Source organism: Galeopterus variegatus, unplaced genomic scaffold, assembly GCF_000696425.1.
Source record: "Galeopterus variegatus unplaced genomic scaffold, G_variegatus-3.0.2 Scaffold4114, whole genome shotgun sequence".
In the NCBI taxonomy this organism is placed as follows: domain Eukaryota; kingdom Metazoa; phylum Chordata; class Mammalia; order Dermoptera; family Cynocephalidae; genus Galeopterus; species Galeopterus variegatus.
The window spans coordinates 127,374-140,209 of record NW_007730225.1 but is presented as its reverse complement, the minus strand read 5'-3'; the positions used below and the strand labels follow the sequence as shown (position 1 = coordinate 140,209).

At 40.6% G+C, this 12,836-nt stretch overlaps 1 protein-coding gene across 2 annotated transcripts in view; it reads right to left on the bottom strand.

The window, feature by feature from the left end:
* The window catches only part of CTNNA1 (catenin (cadherin-associated protein), alpha 1, 102kDa), a 124,769-nt gene that overhangs the window by 11,841 nt on the left and 100,092 nt on the right, over positions 1–12,836 (bottom strand). For both annotated transcript variants that reach the window (XM_008586775.1, XM_008586776.1), the window contains 2 exons: positions 9,095–9,251; positions 134–334 (listed from right to left, as the gene is read on the bottom strand). In XM_008586775.1, coding sequence (XP_008584997.1) covers positions 134–334; positions 9,095–9,251 — 358 coding nt within the window. The remainder of the gene's footprint in view (positions 1–133; positions 335–9,094; positions 9,252–12,836) is intronic.

The following is a 12,836-nucleotide window of genomic DNA, read 5'->3' as shown; positions in this document are numbered from 1 at the left end:
TCTCAAGTATCACCCAGAACTCTTGAGAGCACAGCTAGGTTCTGATCTCCTACTTCCTAACCACAGGACCTGGGCTAACAGGATGGCCCGCCCCACCCAAGCCATCTGTGTGTGTGGGAGGGAGTCTCCGAACCTGTGTTGGAGAGCAGCTTGGTGGCTTCCAGAACCTTCTCTGTGTAGACTCCTGGCTCATAGTTGTCCATCTCTGAGGTGACTACGTGAATGACCCGGGCTGCCCGGCCTCGAATTGCCCCAGCTGTGCGGTCCAGCCCATCCACGTCCTTCTCTTGGAGAGCAATGACACATTTGTTCACATCTTCCAAAATGTGATTCTCTGAGAAACAAGCAAAAAAGCTGAATTGGGGAGGAGCCTTTTACTAGAAGATAACAATTGTAAACTGGCATCTATCATTTATTGTTTGCTTGGTGCCAGCCACAGTGCCAAAAGCTTTACTGTGTATCATTTCACTGGAGAGCTCAGATTAACTGTTCCACAAAACTCAACCTGTAATCACCCCCAAGAATAACAATCTTCATTTCAGGTTTTTTTTGAAAAAAGGAGAGATGCCCATCTTTGTTTGAGGCACAAGCTAGACAGAAACTTCCTTTCACAGAAACCTTAATAACTTCTCTTCCTCTTAAATAATTTCACTGACCTTATGTCACAAACAAAGTCTAAATTAGAAGGACAAAAGTTCACTATAAAGCTTTGTCCATCCAGTCCCTCCCCCTTTCCCTTCAGGAGATGCTAATGACATTCCGACAATCTACCAAAAAGCCAGCACAGCCCTGGGATAGGAGCAGGTGCTGGAAAGCAGGCTGACGCCTCCTCTGGAAGGCGTTGAGGGAGCCCACCTGTAGCGAAATATTTAGTAACCCTCTCATGGTATGCAGATCAACCTGTTGCGATATTTGCAGAGTCCGTAGAGGTCCCTTGAATACTGTTAAGATGACAAGTGGCTCCTACCAGCCATGGAGCTGGATTTGGAGGACCCACCAAAACTATTTTCCAAGGCAAAAAGTTTGACACCCTGGTTTTCCGGAACCCAAGAGCAAAGGGTTTGCTTGTTCAACCTCTTCTGCAATAGTAAAGTGGAAGCAACCACAATGTCCAAGAGAACAGTGCATAAATTATGGATACTATGTAGCCATTAAAATGGATGAGGCAGATCGGTGTGGGCAGACCTAGAATGGGAGAGGGAATGTTCTCACTGACCCAGAACTGCAGAGACTACCAGCAAACAAATCATTGATGGGGCTGCCCAAACTCCATGCAGTGGGCAGGCATCACAAAGGAAAGTCCCCAAGTCACCACCTGGCCATTTCTTTCCTGCTGGGAAAGGAGCTTTCTTCAAGACACATAAGAACTCTTGGGCCGGCCCGGTGGCGCACTCGGTAGAGTGTGGCGCTTGGGAGCTCAATGGCGCTCCCACCGAGGGTTGCGATCTCGTTACCGGTCACGAAAAAAGACAAAAAGGAAGAAAAAAAAAAAAAAAAAAGAAAAAGAAAAAATCTGGGCTGCTATAAATGTATACTTGTCTCAGTTCATTTGGGCTGCTATAACCAAATACCATAAACTGGACAGCTTATAAGGAACAGAAATTTATTTCTCACAGTTCTGGAGGTTGGGAAGTCCAAGATCAAGGTACCAGCAGGCTTGGTATCAGGTGAGGTCTAGCTTTCTGGTTGATAGAAGGCAACTTCTCTTCTGTGTTCTCACATGGTAGAAGGGGCAAGTGAGCTTTCTCACGTAAAAAAGCAACAAAAAAATGTTGCTTTTATTGAACCTAACACAACACTGATGTGTAAGATGTACCTTGTATCACCAAGGAAAGGAAAGAAAAGAAAAGATGTTGCTAATAAAACTATGAACAAATGCCTTCTCATATCATTGATTTTAATACTCATCCCTGTTTCAGGACTATTAATACTTGGGGGGGGGGGTACATCTTAGAATCAATAAACTATGGCATTCTTTTTTGTTCATTACATAAAGTGGCCCTCCACCAAGGATTTGTTAACCTTTGTCTAGACACCTCTGTTTTTAAAAATCAATTTCGACTTTCTTGAATTCATACTGGCTTTCTTCTAGATGAACCCAAGCCAGGAAAGGGTATGCCATTTCTTAGCAACAAAGGAAGGCTTCTATTTCAGGAAGCTGTCTAAGGTAACATTCTCCACCCTCACTGAGCAGCTGTCTCTAGGAAAACCCCAGCCTATCTGAGGCCACCACACACTCAGGACATAGCACAAAGCCTGTTCTCTGCACCTGAACCCTAGGGGGGCAGTGAGAGTCCACTGGGGTTAGGAAGTACCCGCACTTATTATTATTTTTTTTTCTTGCCTTTTTTGTGACCGGTAAGGGGATTGCAACCCTTGGCTTGGTGTCGCCCGCACCGCGCTCAGCCAGTGAGCTGCACCGGCCATCCCCATATAGGATCCGAACCCGTGGCGGGAGCGCTGCTGCGCTCCCAGCGCCGCACTCTCCCGAGTGTGCCACGGGGCCGGCTCCACACTTATTAAAACCATAAATCACGTTAGCTTTAACTGAATTTCCAAGGAAACTCAGCATAGGTCTATTATGAGCAGACATGCCAATCTGTATTCCATTAAAGACTGTTTGATACAGTCTTTATTTGTAGGTGTGCTTCTAACAGGAAAAAAACTCATAATACACATAAAACAGTCTATCTATATAAATATGCACAGCTATATGTAAATGAAAAAAGGGATCATATTATGGGCACTATTGTATCTTTTTCACTTGAAAACCTTTCTAGGTCTGCCCTTATCCATTTTAATGGCTACACAGTTCCCTACTGAATAGATGAAGGGGCCATAATTCACTTATCTAGTCTTAAGACATTTTGGTTGAAGAAAACACCCTGTACAGGTACTTTGGCAAACATCTGTGACATATCCCTGGGGAAATTTTCTTGCAATGAGATTACTAAGTTAAAAGGCATATATATGTTTAAAGTAAACAAACAGTAGCTAATTGCCCTCCAGGAACCATGCCAACTGGCATGGTTGCCAGTTCTGGCATAGTCCAGAAAGGCCACAAGAACTTCAGTCTACAATGTATAACAACAGGGCCCATTCTTTGTATCCTTTGCCCTGGATATCTATCAGTGCAGCCTATGCACACACAGGAAATGATAATATTGTTTCATCCTGTATGTGGAATACTTACTCTATGCCAGGCACTATTCTGAGTGCTTGACATTTAACTCTATGTGGTAAGATTTTTTTTTTTTAAATCACCATTTATCAATGAAGAAACTGGGGCACAGAAATTCTGAGTGATTTGTCCAAGGTCTCACAGCTAGTGGGCATGGGATTCTGGAATCAAACCTTCTAACTTCACCACTACTTACATCACTTTCTCCAAAGAGAGAAACTCTCATCTACAGTTTTGCATTTTTGCTATTAAACATAAAACCAAAAGTCAGGTACAACAACAACACTTTTATTTAATTGTCTCCCAATCAAACCAAATTATTTGGGCACACTGACACTTAATGAAGGAGTGCAAATTAGCATTCTCATGTGTTGCCCCAAAGTATTTTGTGCGATATATTATTATTTCCAAGAGCATTTAGTAAGAAATGTAATAAACCAGGGGCTTCCGGTCAAGATGACAGAATAGACAGTCCCCATCATCACTCTATCCCACAAATCAACGAATTTACAACTATAAAAAAGCAACAACAGCCAAGCTGGGGCCACTAGAGCTCAAGGGAGGAGGAGAGATTGACGGAGTGCATGAAGACGGGAGAAGCCACAATGAGAGAAAGAAAAAACTGCTCCAACCATTTCATGCTGTGGCCACTTTAAGGCTGGAGCTGTTGAGCACACAGCTGTGCCCTTTGTATGAAGTTGCTTGAAGGCAGCAGGGGAGAAGAGGGCCTTGGTGGCCCCCAGGACAGCAAGACCCCTCATAGGATTCCCGTGGACCCACACAGGAGTAGCCAGAACTGAAAAAAGGAGCCATTCAGAGGCTGATGAGTCATCACAAGGGACCAGCGCAGGGCCTGTCCCATGGGAAGTGTTTGGAGGATGGGCGGTGGGGGAGACGGGCCCACCAGGAGAACACTGGGACACAGCAAGGACAGCCGATCTGCCCCCCAATCAGTGCAGGACCACTCAGAGGAGACTGGTCAGGAATAAAGAATTACATGGGGAGCAGTTTGATGAAAAGGCTCAGGCATAGATAAGAGTTTCTACACAACCCAGGTGCACTGGGTCTCCAGAGAGCCAGAAGTACTTATGAGGTCAACCATTAAACCCTGAGCTGCACCAAAAGCCTACCCTAGGGAAACAGCAGCAAAGCAGCAATTTAGCTCAACCACACAGTTCAAGTACTGGTTCCCACAGGAAGTCCCCCCATTTTAGAAGTAAGCAAAAGCCAAAAAATTAGTTACGGTTCAGGCACACCACCAGTCCCTTGGGGACTGCCAGGGGACCTGAGGCTGGAGCCGGGAACCTGACACCCTGCTGATAACCAGGCACACTGCCAGTGCTTTGGGGCCCGCCTGGGGACCTAAGGCATAGAGCTGGGACCGGACCCCACTTCCACATCCAGGCACACTGCCAGTGCCTCAGGGGGCCCAGGGCATGGACCCAGGGACAGGACACCCCTCCCAACCAGGCACACCGCCAGCACTAAGAAGCATGCCAAAAACATTACCTCCATGTGGGTGGCCCACCACAGCCACCATGCAGATGGTCTGCCAGCCACTAGAGTGCATTGACACAAGGAGAGTCACCAGCAGAGACCAAAGAAAAGAAGAGGATGTCTCTCTCCACAAAGCCCAATCCAGAGTGAAAGAAGCAGCATCTGCTCTATGGTAGTTTTGGGGGACCTACTCACACCTCTCAGCATTGGACAGTTTATCTAGGCAACTAACCATTACTCTTTCAGAGGGAAAGAATAAATCTAGGGTTATCGGAGGGTGGAAGGGGAAGGAGGGGAGATAGGGAAAGATTGGACAAGGGGCATAAAGAATAAGTACGATTTGTAACAATGTATGTGCTAGTAATATTGATTTGACTAACATATGTCAACGTTGAGCCCCCAAAATATGTCTAATCAATTATGATTCAATAAAAAAAAAATTTTTTAAAAGGCTATTATGAAAAAGACAAAAAATAACACATGCTGGCGAGGATGTGGAGAAAGGGGAACTCATGCACTGTTGGTGGGACTATATATTAGTGCAGCCATTATGGAAAATAGTACCGTTCCTCAGACAACTACAGATAGATCCAGCAATCACACTGTTGGGTATATACCCAAAGGAAGGAAATCATTACTTTGAAGGGATACCTGCACTCCCATGTTTATCACAACTCTATTTATAATAGCCAAGATATGGAACTAACCTAAATATCCATCAACAGATGACTGGATAAAGAAAATGTGGTATATATACCTAATGGAATACTACTCAGCCAGAAAAACAATGAAATCCTGCCATTTTTGGCAACATGGATAAGCTTGGAGAAAGTTAAGTGAAATAAGCCAGGCACAGAAAGAGAAATATGTTTTCACTCACATGTGGAAGCTAAAAAAGTTGATCTCATAGTAGAGAGTAGAATCAATAGAGGTTACTTGAGACTGATAAGGGTAGGGGAGATGGGGAGAGGGTGGTCAATGGATACAAAATTGCAGCTAGATAGGAAGAATAATATCAGTGTTGTATAGCACTGTAGGGAGACAATAATTTATTGTATACTCTCAAACAGCTAGAAGGGAGGATTCTGAACATTGCCAACACAAAGAAATGACAAATGTTTGTGGTGATGAATATGCTAATTACCCTAAGATCATTGCACACTGTATGCATGTACTCAGATATCACATTGTACCCCATACATATATACAATTATCATGTATCAATTAAAAAATAAGTTTAAAAAAATGTAATAAACCAAATTGGAAACACTATAATCAACGATTTACATCTTCGGGGGTTAAAAAAAAAAAAAAGGAGCCAGAACTTCAACATGTAAGCAGAATAAATGAATGAGAAAGCAAATTGAACTTCCATGGAAAACATTTACCAAATATAATTCAAATGAAATTGTCTTTATCACTTTGATAAATTTCATACCACTCTCCTTAAGGGATCAGTCAATATAAGTATATCTTTGGTTTGCTGAATGCTCTCTAGCATCCTAAACTACCCCCAGTATTTACAAGGCAGCATTCTGAATAGAATAGCTTGGGGAACAGGAGACCCCACTCCCTCTTCCCTGGGTGTAGCATACATGTTGCTCTTTTATCTGCAGTTGCCACTGACTCATATTTGATGCAGTGACCCAAGCTACTCCCACCGCCTCGTAAGATGCTGGTGCTGGGGTGGCTTCAACAGGTTATACACAAGATGACCATTACTTATTGACACACAAATCAGGATATGACTTGTGGTAAGTATGGGGGAACTTCTGGAATCAATGGGACAATATATCCAGGAAGAAGAGAGATGAAGCAGCAGAGGGTCCTCAGCCCTATTCCATAAATAACTTCCCCTCGGATGGGTTCTCAGTGAGTGGGCAGGGCTACAGCAAATATCCAGGACACACAGACTCCAAGAGAAAATTTGATGATGAAAAAACTCCACAAAACCTCTCACATTGCCAAAAGGCCTCAAGACCCTGGAATACAGTAGAAAACAACCAGTACAAGGAGTCAAGCAGTATGCTTACTTTTCATTTAGCAAAACTCTATGAAGCCCACCTGCCTTTAGCCAGACCTTTTGATGGGCACTTTCCAGGCAGGCCCCTACTCAGAAACAAGCCCACCTCACTATGGGACCACAGAAGCACCAGTGCACCTCAGGGGAAGGGGAAATTGGCAAATGGGAAAGAAGCCAGGGTGAAGCCAAGACATGGCTACTTGTCTAAATACTGCCCATGACTGCTGCAGATAACACCTATTTAGGCTATATGTCACACGAGACTGGGCGACATCTCTAGTCCCTCCACCGAAAAAGTGCTAAAGCTGCCGTGGGTGAGAAAGGTGCTGTGGTTGAGATAGGTATAAAGGAGTCTGAATACTGAAAATTAACTGGTCATTTCAGTAGAAATCTGCCCAGGCACCTGCTTGTCTCCTCTCTTCATCCCGTGCCCCTAGAAAGCATACCTATAAAAATCAGAGGAATTGTGAATAATAGCCTTGCCCTATTAATTATTTAATTACTTGACATTCCTAAGCAAGCCTGTGACAGAACATTAGAAAAACACACCAGATAGACCTCTAAGACTCAGATGCTCTAAAAACACCACCACTTCCAAACTGAATTGTTCCATGTTTTTATTTACTAAATAGAAGCTGTCTAAACTCCTTTCCATCAACTCAACCCTTTCTTATACTTTCATACATTTGCATAAAAAGTGAACACACTCACCAGACAAAAGTGTATCTGTTAAAGAATTTGATTTCTTTTTACCATTCTTTGTTTTATGTCATATACCCTAAAGACACTGTCTGGATCCTACTAAATGCTCCTATAGAATCTCTTTTGTTCTCTGATTGGAAGAATGTTGCATGAGGGACATTCGATTCTATTACATTTTATTTTGCTGTAAGAAGGACTGAATATCCATTGAGACCAAGCCTAAAATATACTCAACCTGATCACAAGGAAGTAACTTTCAGAACGTGGTATCTATCCGGAGGGGTGCTTTGCATTTAGATTTTAGAATTTATTGTTTGCTTAAAAGTGTGCTGTGAAGGTGGAATGTTTTTCTTAAACCTATGAAAAAGAACAATTCAGTACTTCACTGGGAAAAACAACAGAAGGCCAAGATTTCCCAAAAAAGTCATTGCTGCATTTTTGGAACCTATAAAGATATGCTTGCAAATGAGTTTTTTTGTTTTAAAGTACCAGAGCACCTGCAATTTGGCAGTTCTGCAGCAACATGGTTTACACCCTCTTTTTGCAGTTTATAGATTGCCTGCTCCCCATTTTCTCAAGTTAAGCTACCAATCCCAAGGAGAGCATGCAAAAATAGGGAAGCATTGGTATGCAGAACACGCTGTCACCCTTATATAGGTCACTGCTGGAGGACTGTGCTGTGCATGTACTTAAACCCCACTTCTGTTTCAAGCTCCATTGCCACTCACATCTCCCACGGTCTAGCCTGTGGTTCCCTGGGGTGAAAGGTAGCTTCAGCCTTACCAGAACCCAGCCACTGATTCTGCCCAGAGCCACTGGCCTCAGGAAGCCTGGCACTTCCAGAGAGCAAGCCATGCAGCCAAGGGCAACAGAGGCTTCATTAAATGGAGAATGCATTTATAGTTACTCAACTCTAAGGAGATGGAATTGAAATTTATCTGTGTGTGATAAACACTGAATTGCATTTGACAGACATTTTCTATATGAATGCAATTTACTGTCATTACCAGTTTATGTTTATATAATGAAATCAACTGTTTTTGTGAGGTGAATTATCCAGATTTATTTTTTGCAAGTTCATAATTAAATGGCACTTAAACATTTCCTCTCTGTTTTCTATCTGTGTATCACACAGACAGAGTCTTCGAAAAAGTAGGCAGTTAAACTATGATCACTTCTGAGAGACAGAGGAGAGGCTTTCCAAGAAGGGGAAAAATTATTTTAAAAAAGAAAACTAAAGGTGATGATGCTGAAAATCACTTCTCCTGTTTCATGGGCTCTACCAGGACAAATAATCACAGCCTCTAACCAGGACACAGGTCAAGGTTTTTTCCAAACGCAATAGTAGCAAAGGGGAAGACAGTTATGGTGCTGTACAGGTCACAGTTAGAGGATCTCACTCTACACAGCAGGGAAAACCTGTGCCAGCCAGCTTTCTATTCAAGCTTCTAGGATCAAGACTGGCCCCACCACACAGGAAACAACTCCAACCCTTCCTTCCACTGCTCAAGAGTCAGTGGTAGCCATTTTTGTTTGCTTGTTTGTTTAATTAAAATGAAAACCAGAACAATATTATTGCTAGAATAATTTACCTGCCCAGACATGGGGGCGTTTGATCGCCCATTATCGTAACTTACATGAAAGTAATTATGCACATCCTCACATGCTTCTGTAGGAAACCAGCTCATTACCTGAGACAGCCAAGAAGTCATCAATAGAAGTAATGTCATCGACAGCATCTGTGAGAACACGGACTTGTTTTTCCCACTGTTCTTTAAAAAGATCCATGTTCTCTTGGGCCAGTTTACTCTGTGGTTTTGCTGCTAATGCCAACGCAGCATTGATAACCTGCAAAAGATATTAAAGTTCATTGTTTACTCTTTTCGGAGTCAAGTAATTAAAACAAAACAGATGAGACAATCTGATGAGTAGAGTGGTGATGGCTTTGTCTTACATGCATGCCACTAGGAGACATAATACCATATGTTCCACCATAACTATTAGAAGATGAAGCAGAGAAATGTGAACAATAGGTTTTATATGTCTAAGTTTAATTAATATATATTTTATTTGGAAACTACAGACAAATATAAAACAAGTAAAAAGTACCTTTAGTCTCTCCACTACGCAACAACTCTACGATTTTGACATTAAATTCTGGGCTTTTTTCTCCTCACATACACACACATGTAGATGTCAAAAACAGCATAATTAGAATTATATGCAATGTAAAATTGACTACCTTGTTTCTTCTTTTAAATACTTCTCCATGTCATTAAATATATGTTAAAAAAATTAACTGTTTATTATTCCATCTATGGATGTACTGCGTTATTCTTCCACTGTGGAATACCTAGGTTGTTCCAGTTACCCACCATTATTAATAATGTTATAATGAACATTTGGCAATTTCAGGTTCTCGATACATTATCAAAGTGCATTCCTAAAAAATTCATTGTATTCCAATTCCAAACATTTTTTCTTTTACGTTTTAATGGGGGGCATACTTGACATATAAAAAAACTGCAGAGAAGTATATAATTTGTTAAGTTTAAAAAATAATTTAAAAAATAACTTTATTGATATAATTTGCATATCATACAATTCACCCATTTAAAGTATACAATTCAATTATTTTTTTCTAGTATATGAGGGATACTTCGTGAACTTTGTGAAGTACCCTCATATTCACTGTTGTGCAAAATTCACCACATTCAATTTTAGAACATTTTCATCACTCCAAAAAGAAACCTTGTATCCATTAGCAGTCATTTTCCATTTCCCTCAACTCTCCTTATCCCCATCTTCTGGCAACAACTAATTCACTTTCTGTGTCTATGGATTTGCCTATTCTGGAGATTTCATATAAATGGAATCACATAACATGTGGACTTTAGTAACTAGCTTCTTTCACTTAACGTAATGTTTTGAAAGTTCATTCATGCTGAAGCATGTCTCAGTACTTCTATATTCTATTATATGGATATGCCATGTTAGCCATTTATTAGTTGACGGCCACATCTAAATTGTCTCAACTCTTTGACTATTGTGAATAATGCTGCTATGAAAATTCATATATACCTGTTTCCATGTTTTCATTTCTCCAGGAATGGAGTAGAACTGTTGGGTCATATAGTTAACTTTATGATGAACATTTTGAGGAACTGCCTTATTTTTTTCCAAAGTGGTTATACATTCCCACCAGCATATGAGGTTTACAAGGCCCCACATCTTCACCAACATTTGTTATTTTCCTTTTTTTATTGTTAATTTTAGCCACCCTAGTGGGTATGAAGTTATTTCATTTGCATTTTCCTGATGGCTAATGATGTTGGATAACTTTTCATGTACTTAGTGACCAAATGTATATGATTCTTTGGAGAAATGTCTACTTGGATCCTTTGATGTATTCACTGAATAACTGAATAATGACAGTAGCATAAAAACGAGCTGAGAGAATAGTAAGATTTCTAGGCACAAGGGTGCTTATGGGTTATTGGAAATAAATGTGTTTATAATAATGCAACTTGGAAATGAAGCAGACAAGAGGCAAGTGGTGGTGAGGGAGTGGAGGTTGGGATAAGGCAGAATGCTACAAGCATTTGGGCACTCAAACCTGAGGGTAGGAGTTTGGGATGATTTTTTAAGGTGCTACAGGAAGCACACACCTTCTGATCATGTGTATAATTCCTAATTTATTGGAAGCATATTGAAGAATGTTATTAACTTAGCTCCCAAAGGCTGCAGATGATAAAAGACTGAAGAAGAATTAGACCCACTACACTAGTACCACTATTCTTCTCCCCTCTTAAACTCTTAGAATTGGTTGACTATCAAGATGATCAATTATAGGGGCTGGCTGCTTAGCTCACTTGGGAGAGTGTGGTGATAATAATACCAAGGTCAAGGGTTCAGATTCCCACACTGGCCAGCCATCAACAAAAAAAAAGAAAAAAAAATTATCAATTATAGATTCACAGGCATAGGGAACTGTGCCATCCCAATTTATTTATTAATAGCCCACCACTTTCAAAAGTGTCAATAATTTGGACAATAATTTGGAGAAAGAGGTATCCTATCTTTCTCACATCAATTTATTTATTAATAGCCCACCACTTTCAAAAGTGTCAATAATTTGGACAATAATTTGGACAATAATTTGGAGAAAGAGGTATCCTATCTTTCTCACATGTTATATGCTGTGGTCTTCCACATTTTCATCATTTTAAGGCTTATTCTCTGCCTCTTTTCCTTCTTGCCATTCTTTTTCCACTGAGTGTGTTCACCATTATGGGCTATTCTCTTGATTCTCATTGATTCACTAATGCATCAGAGTATCAGAGTGGAGTTAGACCCTGTAGGAATATTTGGCTGGAGAATATGTTTCCTGAGAGAGCAAAGTAAACATGGGCAGGGAATTAATTATATGTTTTAAATACAAAGATAATTTCCCATTACAAAGAGAAAAGTGCTCTCTTTGCTCTGTAATATATCTTATCTCATACAGTACAATGGGGCGAGAACATCTTGTCTAAGGTTAACTTTCTCATTTTGATTACAAAACTGTTGACAAAAGACATTTGATAAAACTAAATACTCATTTCTGATGACTTGTGGTAACTCAGGAATAGAAAGATACTTCCTTAACATACTACTTTAAATAATCATCCAACATGATACTTAGTTGTGAAACTCCAGAATCATTTACTTTAAAAATCAAAATGTCATTGATCAGAATACTTACTGTCACCATTTGTTAAATAATAATATGATGGGCTTTCTAGCCAATGAAATAAGATGAGAAATGGAAATAATAGAAAAGGTTATTAGGAAGAAAATGAGAAAAATTACTTTTCAATGCAGATGATCTTTGTTTATGTAGGAAACTGAAAAAACTCTTACAATTAATGAGTTAATTAATATAGTAAAGACAATATAAATATATTAAAAATCAGTAGCCTTTCTATATACTAGAAAATACAGAATATAAAATGAAGGAGGTAACAGATCATCATAAAAGCAATTAATGTGAAATATGGGGGATTAAATCTGTAATAAAACAACAAAATATGGAAGACCACAGCATAACATGTGAGAAAGAAAAATAAAAAGTAACAACTTTTCTGAGGTACGTTAAACAAACTTGAATAAATGTAAACAAATTCCATGTTTAGGGGACACATTTGTTTACAAATTAATGTGAAAGTAAATGGCTGAGAATAGCCCAAAAAAACCTTGGGGATAAAGAGCAAAAGTGAAGATTGATGGTGAAAATGCAGTATAAAAGCCAAAGTAGGGCCGGCCCGGTGGCGCACTGCTACAGTGCCCCGCTTGGGAGTGTGGTGGCGCTCCCGCCGAGGGTTCGGATCCCACATGCAGACCGGTTCCCGCTCACTGGCTGAGCGAGGTGTGGGCGCAGCACGGAGGGTTGCG